The sequence below is a fragment of the Ochlerotatus camptorhynchus genome, unplaced genomic scaffold (genome assembly GCF_037179485.1).
Source record: "Ochlerotatus camptorhynchus isolate MF236.1 unplaced genomic scaffold, CSIRO-AGI_Acam_v1.1 ptg000178l, whole genome shotgun sequence".
Classification (NCBI taxonomy): domain Eukaryota; kingdom Metazoa; phylum Arthropoda; class Insecta; order Diptera; family Culicidae; genus Ochlerotatus; species Ochlerotatus camptorhynchus.
In genome coordinates, this window is record NW_027040668.1 from 634,867 (window position 1) to 647,825 (window position 12,959).

At 39.9% G+C, this 12,959-nt stretch overlaps 1 protein-coding gene across 1 annotated transcript in view; it reads right to left on the reverse strand.

Moving 5' to 3' along the window:
* The window catches only part of Sema2a (Semaphorin 2a), a 389,227-nt gene that overhangs the window by 347,350 nt on the left and 28,918 nt on the right, over window positions 1–12,959 (reverse strand). Inside the window, exon 2 of the mRNA XM_065222817.1 lies at window positions 11,594–11,743. Within this exon, the coding sequence (XP_065078889.1) occupies window positions 11,594–11,687 (94 nt within the window). The 5' untranslated portion in view covers window positions 11,688–11,743. The remainder of the gene's footprint in view (window positions 1–11,593; window positions 11,744–12,959) is intronic.

A 12,959-nucleotide genomic window follows, 5' to 3' on the forward strand; every position in this document is an offset into this window, starting at 1 on the left:
AAATTGTAGAGAAAAATAATGTCATTGTGGAAAAAATAAACAAAATGTATTTTTATTTGTTTTCAGTGAATATTTAACAGAAGATGAAATTCTTCCAATTTGATCAAGACCACAGAATATCCATGACCTTTTCAAACATCACGAAAGACCTTGAACCATTTGACCGAACTTTCCTAAACATCTTGCCGAAACAAAGTTCCCAAAATTTTCAAATCAAACTCTGAAATTCTAGGAAGTATAAGTAAATAAGGTCTACGAAGTTTACTGAGCTTCTTAAATTTTGGTTGAAAGCCTACAAAGTTCCATGAATTAAAAAAAACAAATCCCTGCACTTCTATTCAGTGTTACAACGTTCCTCGAAATGCTACGTAATTCGTTTGATTTCTGCAAATTTTCATAATTCCTATGACGTTTGCTGCATTTCTTCAAAGTTGCCTGAAGGTCGTTGTTTTTCTACGAAAGTCCCTGTTATTATAAAAAGTTTCCTGATTGTCTACAGAATCTCCTGATCTATTTAAAGTCTTAAGAAGTTATTTTAAGATTTATGAAGTAAAAGGAAAACCTTTTATGAAGCTTCTAAAAATAAACCAAATTTCCCATAACTTCCCAAACTTGTGTAAGGTTCCTCGTTTCCATTACAAAGTTTTACCGAATGCTTACAAAGCCCTCACAATTTCTTGAAAATTTTGTGAAATTGAACGAAGTTCAATGCTTGAAGAAGTCATACAAAGTTCTCTGAACTTATACATAACATGCTGAACGGGTTCAAAACGTCGAAGGGTTTCCTGACCTTCTACACAGTTCAATGAATTTATCTTTTTCTGGCTCACCTTATTGACAATAACTGCATTGATGATGACCTGATCTTTGCAGCCTTTAGTGTTTCGCCGACAATCCTTCTGTTATTCAGCCAAAACGTTGTTAACATTACAATGGTTCTGTATCTTCCGATTTATTACTGACGAGAACACTTTGAACAGGCTCGAGAGACCTGTCATTGGCCTATACTTAGCCGTGTTTTGGTCCTTGGGCAGAAGATAGGTTCTTTTTTCTTCTTCTTCGCATTTCAAGCTTATTGCATATATCGCATATTAGCTTATTGCGTGATCTCAACTGAGTGTTCTAGATACACTTCCACAGTTATTAATTGAGAGCTTTCGATGCCTGTACCATTTTTGCATTAGTATAGTTGTGTGGCAAGTACCATCAATACTCTATGCCCATGGAAGTCGAGAAATTTTCCAAACCGAAAAACTCCTAGAACGGACCGAGAATCGAACCCAGCCACCTCCAGCATGGTCTTGCTTTGTAGCTGCGCTTTTACCGACTGAGCTAAGGGAGGCCCAGAAGATAGGTTACCCCTCTTGTAATGAATTCTGGTAGCTGTTGGGGGTCTTCTAGTACCATATTGAAGCATTCCGCCATCCACCCATGGATTGAGGTGAACTTTTTGTACGAGAAGTTGTGCACAAAATCTGGTCCTGGTGCAGCCCAATTCCTGGTATACCGGATAGCCTACCGCATATCCTGGGTGGTTACAACGACCGTGGGTATGCTTACAATTACAATTACTCCTATCCTCTTCCTCTGCCAATCACTTCCGATCACTGTTATGTTGAACAGGATTCTCCCACAGATTGGCCCAAAACTGTGTTACATCGATTTGTATGTAATAGGTGCAAAACGGCGAAGGGTTTTCTGACCTTCTACATAGTTCAATGAATGTCTACGAAGGTTATGAATATCTATGGAGTTTCTTGAAATTCTATAACGTTTCTTTTACTTCCATGCTGTTCTCCGATCTTCTTCAAACTTCTCTGAAATAAATTTATATTCTCTTAACTTTAATGAATTGCTGTTGACTTGCAAGAAGGCTCCTGACCGATACAATATCGTTGAATATTTCTTCTAATTTCACTCAGCAATCTTCGGCTGAATAACTTACGCTTTATGTCAGAGAAAACAGGTATAATAGTAAGAATTTGTTGTGATGTTTTTTTCTCATTAAGACTACCCTTAAGAAATGTGACGAGAGCATCGTAAAAGTGAAAGAGCCAGGAAGAGGGGTGCAAAACCGAGAGCTCGCCATCTAAACAAAAATTCGGAGTACAACTCAGATTGCGCCAGATCAGCTCAATACTATATCCGTTGCTAACACCAGAAAAGTTGGGGTTCCCTATCAGAGACGCGTTGAGTACCCGCGATATCTGCTATATGCAGTCGATTTATGTGTTTCTGAAAATGTCTAGTTTAAGAATTTAATTCGTTTATCTTTTATATCTCTTTATTAGTTTTTGTTTGAGTCTCATCATTGCCCACTGGTCACCATAGCCGGTCGAACTGCAGACGAAGCTAGAACCACACTACTGTTCATACTGGCGACATCACTCTGATGAGACAACGAAACCGTACCCCCAAGCTCTTCCCCTTTTCCTATCCTTCGACAAGGTACCCCTCTAACCTCGGGTAAGCCGCGAGTATTCGGCCCAACTCCTACTAGACATAGAATTAAGTGAATTTTGTTACAAACAAAGAACAATGAACTATCGGCTCCGTAAAGCTAACGCGATTGAGTCTTACAACTAAACGAACTAACTAAAAAAAAAAAGATAAGTTGGGGTTCAGCCTGATGAGTTTCATTTTCGGTCTCCAGGATTGCCACATTCAATTTCACCACCTCTTTATGCAGTACCTCTATCCCTTCCTCTGTTTCCTGGCTGTTGCTGTCTAACGATACACCTCCAGCCGCTACAATAGCGTACGTACTGCTATCGCTTTGTTCTTTGTCCTAGCTTTACTTTTTAGTTTCCTGTTTTTTTTTCATTCTGCTCTTTCCGGTTTCTTTTCAAGTTGCTGATTCCGGTTCGGGGCAAGAATTAATCCGATGCCCCTCCACCTTGCATTGGAAGCATTTATCCTTATTTCCACCATAACTTATATTCCCCTTCCAATTGAAGAAATTTAGCGAGGAGAGAATATCCTTCTCCACGTCCATGTATACACCTCGCACGCCTTTGTAGATGTCGAGGCCCAAGTCCACAAGGAATTTCTCTCGGATGACACGCTTCACTTTCCGTAGTATCCCAGCACCAACGTGAGATCGCCTTCTGGGTTCCTCCGGTGAAAGATTGTACAATCACACGTATTGAACGTTGCCCCCGCAAGAGACATCCGTACCTCAGCTGTCTTTCCATTATCATACTGGAAAATGAGATGCTCGGGGTTATGCATAGGCATAACGAATACCTGATTCGGATTTAAACTTGATGAATACTGCTTTCTCCTCCGCCATTCTGTACGTTGCATCCATGTCACCTGGATATACAGCCAGTGTTGTCATATGTCAGCTTTATTTTGACCATATCGAAAGTTCGTTTCCAACAGCACTGGCAAAGGGCACTGACTGAGCTACAGGCGATTATAACAATATTTGTCTCCATTGATTTATACTAGACTATATACTACTATATTCTTATGCACGAGTACGGATTTCCGGATAAACTGACGCGATTGGTCAAGGCGACGATGGATCGAGTGATGTGCGTTGTTCGAGTATCGGGCACACTCTCGAGTCCCTTTGAATCTCGAAGGGGGCTACGGCAAGGTGATGGACTTTCGTGTCTGCTATTCAACATCGCGATAGAAGGTGTGATCAGAACATCTGCGATAGACACGAGTGGCACGATTTTCAGGAAGTTCATCCAGCTTCTTGGCTTCGCCGATGACATTGACATCATGGTACGGAACTTTGAGACGATGGCGGAAACATACATCAGACTGAAGGCTGAAGCTAGGTGGATTGGACGTGCCATCAACGCTTCAAAGACAAAATACATGAAAGGAAGAGGTTCTAGGGAAGACAATGTTAGCTTCCCACCCTGAGTTCAGATTGACGGTGACGAAATCGAGGTGGTCGATGAGTTCGTGTATTTGGGCTTACTGGTGACCGCCGAAAATGATACCAGCAGAGAAATTCAAAGACGCATTATGGCAAGGAATCGTGCCTACTTTTGACTCCGGAGGACGATCCGGTCGAATAAAATTCACCACCGCACGAAGTTGACTGTCTACAAGACGCTGATTAGACCGGTGGTCCTCTACGGCCACGAGACCTGGACTATGCTCGTGGAGGACCAACGCGCCTTTGGTGTTTTCGAACGGAAGGTGTTGCTTACCATCTACGGTGGAGTGCAGATGGATGATGGAACGTGTAGGAGGCGAATGACTCACGAATTACACCAGCTGCTGGGAGAACCATCTATCGTCCACATTGCAAAAAATGGGTGACTACGATGGGCTGGGCACGTCGTAAGAATGTCGCACGACGACCCAGTGAAAATGTTTCTAGAAAGCGACCCAACAGGAACAAGAAGAAGAGGTGCGCAGCGGGCACCAAGTAGAAGGCGACTTGCGGACTCTTCGCAGATTACGAGGCTGGCGAAGTGTGGCCATGGATCGAGTAGAGTGGAGACGACTTCTTCGGACAGCAGAGGACAACAAGCAAGCATGGGAAAAATCGTTCAATTTTGCATTCTCAACTCACTCACAAGCACACAACATCAGAAACGAACAGCAGCTTGTGCGAGCCGCACTGATTTTGTTCGTATTCGCATTGCTTCTATTTTCTTCGATGAACGCAGAATTGAGCAAAACAGACAGCTGAACGCAACATGAATGATTCTGAGTGTAGTAGTGTGGATGATTCCTCTCTTATTATTTTTTCCATGCTGAGCCTTTTACGATTGCATTCTGCTGAGTGAGCTGAATGAGAATTTTGCAGAAAGAATCACTTTTTATTTTATAGCTTTAAACATACATTGACACATTTAAATCGCTTTTAATTTCGAGAAAACTGTTATACTGTAACACATAAACATAAACGTCACCCAAATAACTTAAAACTGCTGTGGCCAATTCAACTGATTTAAATCAGTGAGCCAAAAACTATCTGACTCGGCTATTTAAATCGTTAGCATTCGGATCTAACGCATTCAATCTGGTTCTCCCTCGCTAGAGAAAATTGTTCGGCTGCCTTTCAGATTATCCTTCTTTCCTTCTACTGCTGTCAGTTCTGATTCGAGCTGCAGAGTCACTTGGTAGGAAAAATTTACACTCGTTCGGCAATCTGTTTGTAGGCGAGGATGGCTATTTTGATTCTGCGGTGCTCGCGCGAGTGAATGAATTTTCCCATGCTTGACAACAAGGCCTTAGTCTGATTGATAAGGTAAGTTATATACTACTTTACAAGTCTTTAAGGAGTATTGAGCAAAATCCCAATTGATAACTTCACTAAAATATAACTCTAAAACGAAAAAAGTATATCGCTGATATTTTGATATTTTGTGTTAAAAATCCAAAATTGTCAGTGAAAAATAAACAAACATGCTGCGCCCTCTATCCACAAACTATAAAAAAAAAACATAAGAAAATAAATACAATCAATATTTTCAAAGAATTTTTTTTATCATTATATGTTTTTCAAAAATAATTTTTAATTTCCTTTTATACAATATTTAATTTTTTTTTCATAATGCGTTTATTTTTCCTGGCTCATTTGCTGTTACAAATTACAAAATTACTTAAAACTAACGTTAGTAAAGTGGGGGCCGATTACTCCCGGCTATCTCGAGGTTTAGGGGTAACGAATTGTAACAAAAGGAAGGCAGGGTAGGGATTGTGAACACAAGGCTTGGAGAGCAATGTGCTCTTGATCTCAAACTAATCCACACTCTGATGAAAAATACAAACATGGGGGTACACCGATGGGCAGCTAATAACTTGGGAGAACACAAGATGACACTAGCTACTAAATCCTCAGATCGATCCGTTTTAAAAACACATAAATTAAATTCAAATAGTCGAGATCTCGGATTGCCAAGACATCACTAACGGGTATCGTGGGTTGTTTTCTTCGGACCCTGAGGGATGTGGATAACTCAGATCTGGCAACACGGTGTAAGGTACATGACCAAACAACATGCTTGATATCGTGAAATCGGCTTAGTGGTTCAAAAGCCATGACAAAATAGTTTTAAAAAAATCGATGTTTTTTCCAACCTTACATGGAAATGGTCACCCTAATGACAAAATAAAATCAAAAGGAATGACTGAATAGCAACAATTCTAAGAAGTTCTATCTCGGAAGTTTCATGTACACCTCGAAAGTTCTATGAACTGCTTGGAAGTTATATGATCCTCTCGGAAGTTCTATGAACTGCTTGGATATTCTAGATCATCTCTAAAGTTTCATGAACATGTCGGAAGTTCTAAGAACATCTCGAAAGTTCTGAGAACGATTAGGAAGTTCTAGGATGAACTGCTCGGAAGTTCTATAAACGTTTTGAATGTATATGAACTACTTGGAAGATGTATGGACTGCTCGAAAGTTCTATGAACATCTCAAAAGTTCAGTGAACTACTCGGAAGATCTATGGACATCTCTGTTCATCCAGAAAGTTCTATGAATTTCTCTTAAGTACTGCACGCATGGTTAAAAACTGCACGAAAGGGATGTTGCATATTGGTAAAGGGGATGTTGAATCGAAATGAATCCAAAGAAAACAGGAAAGAAAAGAGAAATTCTTAATAAAGCTGGAGTTCTATGAATTTGTCGGAAGTCCCATGAATATGTTGGAAATTCTGTAAACTTGTAGATAGCTTTATGGACTTATCTGAAGTTCAGTGCAGATATCGGAAGATCCATGAACTTGTTGGACAATTCGAGAACTTGTCGGAATTTGAGCGAACCTGAAGATCTTCAACAGTTAAAAAATTCAAGTCATGACAGATTGAGAAATTCAAGTCAGCAATGTTTAAAAGATATTAGGCTGACCAAGAATTATTCCAAAGACCCGTCAGTTGATCAGAGATAGCAGCGTCGTGTAAATTCCTTTTAATTAGGTAAACACGCTAGGAAGTTCAATGAGAGATGTGTCTTTAATTAAGATAATAAGATCAATAATTTTAAGAAGTTCCACCAACATCTCGGAAGTTCTATGCTCGAAAGCTCTATGAACATCTCGGAAGTTAGATGAGAGTTTTGGAAGTCTATGAACATCTCGGAAGTCCTATGAACTGGTTGGAAGATGTATGGACTACTCGGAAGTTCCATGCACATATCGAAAGTTCTATAAACATCTCGGAAGTTCAGTGAAGTATTCGGAAGATGTATGGACATTTCAGTTCACCTATAAAATTCTATGAATTTCTCTAAAGTTTATGAACGGGTGAAGAGGATGCTGAAACGAAATAAATACAAAGAAAACGGAGAAGAAAAGATAAATTCTTAATCGTGTTGGAGTTCTATGAGTTTGTTGGAAGTCCTATGAATATGTCGGAAGATCAGTGTACCTGTTGGAAATTCTGTAAACTTGTAGATAGTTCTGTGGGCTTGTCTGAAGTTCAGTGAAGTGAACTTGGCATAAGTTTTAAGAACATGTCAGAAGATCTATGAACTTGTCGGAATTTTAGTGAACCTGTTGGGAGATCTCAGTTAAACAGTTCAAGTCATGTCTCTCAGAAATGTTGTAATGATACCAGGTTGATCAAGAATTATTCAAAAGACCTTCAGTTGTTCAGAGTTTTCCATAAAATCCTATGAATATTTTTTCAAAAATTCAGGTTGTTCAGGTATTGTTGTGCTTCTCTTATATTCCATTTTATTATTATTAGAGTCACTTTAACACTCATGGGTGATTCGTGACTTCTCCCTGATATTCTTTCAAGATATCAGGTAGACCAGAAAATATTCCAAAGATCTCCAGTTTTGCAGTTTTGTTTTCCTCTGTTCGGGACATAAATGCACTGCGACCAGTTATTTTGTAGTATATCCCAGTAGCAGAGATGCCAGATTTTGTTTTCAGAAGTCTGCGAAAAATGTATGTGAATTTCAGAAATGTCTGTAATTGTGCTGCATAAAATAAGCAGAAATTTTACGTGTGGGATGGGGGGGAGGGGGGTGGGGGATGGTCATGAAATGGATGCGAAATTTGAAATTGAGCAAGCAAAAAAGACCTGCTTTTAACGAGTTGAACCTAATTGGAGTTGGGAATGCATCCATTTACGCCTTATACGTTAAACCAATTGATAAAAAGATAAATTACGGTGAAACGACAAATGAGGTCGACTCAGAGTAGAGATTAATTTACTCATATTCTTGAACTCATAGACTGAGTAAAACTTTCCGAGCTTTTACAGGAATTTGTTTTCTAATATGAGCAACATCTCGATGCACCTATGACATTATGAACACGGAAAAGAAGTAGTTTCTGAAGTTCATGTAAGGCCTGTACTCGAAAAAAAAAATGCACCAGACAAAAGTGTTCACCAAAAATTTATTTTAAGTCGGATTTTCTTGAAACTTTTAGGGAATGAAAAAATACATATGGATTATGTTTCGGCATAATTACTTTATTCAATTCCTTTTCATCGCTGAAAGCTCGCACCTTTCCCTTGCAATGGTGCAGCCGACCTTTTTGGTCACTTCCATCCATTCTTTCTTCAACTCCAGCTCGATTTTAAACACCTTGGACGATTTTCGAGCTTTGGCCTTCATTATAGCCCAAAATCTTTCCACCAGACGAATCTCTGGTGAATTTGGGTGGTTGGCGGTTTTTGGTACAAAAACAACGTTATTGCCTCTGTACCAATCCAACGTCGATCGCGCGTATTGGCATGATGCCAGGTCCGGCCAAAATAATGTCTCGCCTCCGTGGGAGCGCAGGAAGGGCAACATACGCTTCTGGAGGCACTCGGTGCGGTAAATTTCGCTGTTGATGGTACCCATTGTGATGTACGGTTTACTCAGATTACCGCTTTGGCATATGGCCTGCCAGAGCAAGTATTTTTTGGTGAATTTGTCCACTTTCTTCTTCCTTATGTCTTCCAGAACATCAAACCGTGATTTGGCAACGTAGAACTCCAGCCCCGGTATCTGCTTTGCGTCTGCCTTGATGTAGGTTTCGTCATCCATAACCTTACACATCGGTTTCGTTAACCATTCTCGATACAGCTTCCTTGCACGACATTTGGCCACCGTGTTTTGTTGATCACGCCGGTTCGGTGCCTTCCGGACCTTGAATACACGAAGCCCAGCTCGTTTCATGGTTTGCTGAACGAACCAGGTGGAACACTTTGCCTTCAGAGCCGCGTCGCGAATCGAAAGGTTCGGATTACGCTTGAAATAATCCAACACCTTCCGGGCCTTCACAAGGTCAGCTGTCTACGATTTTCTTCCACTTCCAGCCCGCCGCTCGGTCGTCTGGGACTTCTTAAACGATTTTACCACCCGAGACACAGTTGTATGGGTGATTCCCAGTTGTCTTCCGATCCATCTCATGGTCGCAGTCGGATTTTCCATGACGGCGCGCAAAATCCTCCGGCGATTTTCTTCTTGTTTCAATGACACCAATTGTTATGAAATTTTGCACATGTAAACAATTCACTCCAAACTAGTTATACCCAGATTTTCATCAATTTTTACCCACGGATAAAAAAGTTACACACGGATAAAAATGGTGCATTTTTTTCGAATACAAGCCTTAGTTTCGATTGGGAATGAACATTATAATTTTCCATTAACAATCGATGATATCAATCTAAATTTCACATAACATTCATGTCTATATGATGATTCACTTTAATTTCATTTGACACATAATGTTCATGTGATTTTGTGGTGCAATTCCCAATTATAATATCACATGAAATTTATGTGAAATTCTATAAATGTTTTCCATTGGATATGTGACTTCTAGACTGAGTAAATTTTTCGTCGATTTTTGTCATATTCGAACAGATTTATGATGCTCGGAAAATTTTACTCAGTCCACAGGTGAAATACATTTTCTAGAGTTTGAGTAATTTTAACTAGAATTTGAGTCGATTTTATACGCAACGCAGTGTGGAAATTCGTTAGTTTCTTAGTCCTTTTACACACCAGCGGGCAACGAACACATCTCATTGAGAGATTCAACTTTCCACCACCTAAATATGGAGAAATCGACAATCAAAAGAGCAATTTATTAGCTTATTAATACGATTCTAAACACTTCGTTCTCAAAAAGTGTTGATGAATCAGAATCAGGGTGGCTGAAACGATTGATATAGGAAGGAATATCAAAAAAAAAAAAATCATCGAGAATTTGAGTGTACTGTACAACGAAACCAAGTACGTGATACGCTTAACACGAACACTGTTGTAACGATTTTACAAATACAGTTTTAAAATAAGATATTTCAAGCAACATATTCATTACATTTTGCAAAGTAATTACACACCTGATTTAGCGAAATTTTTGGCTAAATATAACAGTATTAGCTGATACCAACCTTTTGCCTTTCTCGTACACCAAGGTGAACCGAAAGCTATGATATCACTTGAAAAACACAATTTCTTTCCAAGACCCGGAGAGACGAATGGCATATACAAATAGACTCATCTCAACGGGATCGGGAAATGTTTCTGTATGTTCGTATATATGTATGTATCTATGTAAGTTCGTATGAGTGTAACTCACTCAATTTTCGCAGAGTTGGCTGGACCAATTTGAGTGGACCTAGTTCCTGAAGATGTGTTTCAGATCCTCATAGATCGCTATTGATTTTTTTCCCGATCGAATTTTGGTTCCGAAGATATGAACAAAAATGTGAATTCCTTAACTTATACCCGATCATTTGAAAAAGTTCGTTATGGGGTTCCTCTCGGCTTCCCTTTGATTTTTCTCGATTTTTTTTCCACATTTTTACGATTCTTATTCAGGTACAAAACGGCGAAAATGGCCGCTTCGCTCAGCACTAAAACAGCATCCGGGGGTGGGTGCCCTCGAAAAAAAAAAAAAGGAATGTATGGGATGGAAACACACTATCTGTTTCATTCACATTTTCAGTGAAAGTGACTATAGACAGTCAAGTTATAAGCCCGCCAACGTGAGCTGACGTCAAATCGTATCGAAAATTTTCATTTTGGATACAACATTGCAGCACATCGACAGGTCTTTAACTATGTATGACCGTCTATAACAGTGACAGCTCGTTCGTGTGGTTGATTTGAAAACGCGCGAATTTCTAATGCGTGTTGCAAAAAGCATCGCACGTGTTATTTGATTACAGATGTGAAACAGTTTAACCAAATACATTTTAAGATTTTCCAAAGATTACAAAAGTCTGTGATTATCTGTGAAAATACTCTAAATTTTGCAAATGTCTGTATCGAAAAAATGTCTGTGAAAAAAATAAAAGTCTGAAAATTCACAGACATGCCTGTAAATCTGGCATCTCTGCCCAGTAGTAACATTATCGCATCGCATTATCATTCGCTTATGGTTTCCTTTTATCAGGGAAACATTTAAGAATTTCGCAATTTTCAACTACTTGAGTGTTCCTAATAATGGGCCTATAGGCATAGATGCAGAAATTCCGAAATAGCTTCAGTAGTGGCAAACCTTTTATTGTCATTTATAAAGTCCAGATGACGCTTATCTTACATCAATCAATTGAAAAAAAAACAGGAGATTTTTATCGATGGACCCAATCTTTAATTCCATACGCTTGTCCAACCTTATGATTCCCACGCTGAAAAGTGATTCGCACTTACCTGGTGGAAGTTCCTCCGTAACGGCATCCGCATGGACGGCTGTTATCCCTAGGAACAGGAAGCTAATTACACAACAAACTGTTTTGATCATCATGATGCCTTTCCACTTGCTAGCAAACACGGATATTTCAATTGCACTTCAGTTCAGATCTGGAATCGAAAATCAAAGATGAAAATGTTGTTAGTCAATAGCATTCGTTTGCAGATTATCGTCGTCCAACAATTCATGCAAAGCCTCAACACACAGCCGCAAATCAATTAGCTACAGAGTATTTCATAAATCAATGTAATTTACTACCCCAGTGCCATCGTCATGAGCTCCGGATCCGGAACCGAGATCAATCAACCGTCGTTGGATGGCAACGTGTGGCAGTGAAATTCGATCTCCGCCCAACTCCAATCTCGTCACCAACCGATCCGAACCGTCGATCGGCGTCGTCAGAGGCCGTCCTAAAACTTTCAATCATGACGAGCTCGGAAACCTGTCAGTTTCAGAAGGATTAATCGATTTGTTTTATGGTTCTTGGCTTCAATCATCCCATTCCTCTGGGGGTGTGCCGTGCCATATTCTTCAATTACCTTCCTGCTGCTTGCTTCGTGTCGTCGTCGTCCCAAACGTCAACGTCAAATGCTTCAACCTTTCGGGATTCGATGGGGGCAGGGGATGTACACGTCGAAGGAATATGTATGTCATGTCGGTTTGCCGGAATATTGAAAAGTGAAAGATTCCTCCATCATCGGTGTACGTGATTGTTTTTAGTTTTCCTTTTCTTCATCTTTTTTTTTGGAAAACCGATTCCGAAAGGATGCAACCGAGATGAAAAATGGGGAACCACTTTGAGGGATGCTCAAATTGTCGGATCGGTCCATTTTCGAACGACAGGGAATTTAGATTGAGCCACCCCCAAATTTCAACGAATATCGTGAATACAAAGTTCCACACATGTGAGAAGTGATACGGCAAGCTGAAGCGCGCAAAAACGCCAAACTAAGAGGTTTCCTGTTTCATCCAATTCATCTGCTGCAGACCGAGGAAGCATCCTTCATCGAAGTTATGGAGTGTACATTTTTTTTTTCTCTTGTCGTTGTTGATCCCGTACAGGGTATTACTTCTATCCTGGCGTAACATATAGCTCATGTAGGACGAATAGAGAAAAGCATCTTATTTCAAACAAATTGCTGCATCAATGTACGTCGGGTAGCTTCTCCATGGAAAGGCAGAAGTACCCATCATGGCAGTAAAAAATAATACTCGGATCGATGGATTTGCGTCAGACGGAGGCAAAGAGTGGCACCAAGATCGAAAGTCGAAAGATGAAACGTGTGTTTCATCACAGTGCCAATAGCACTCACGCCCCTTGCGTCA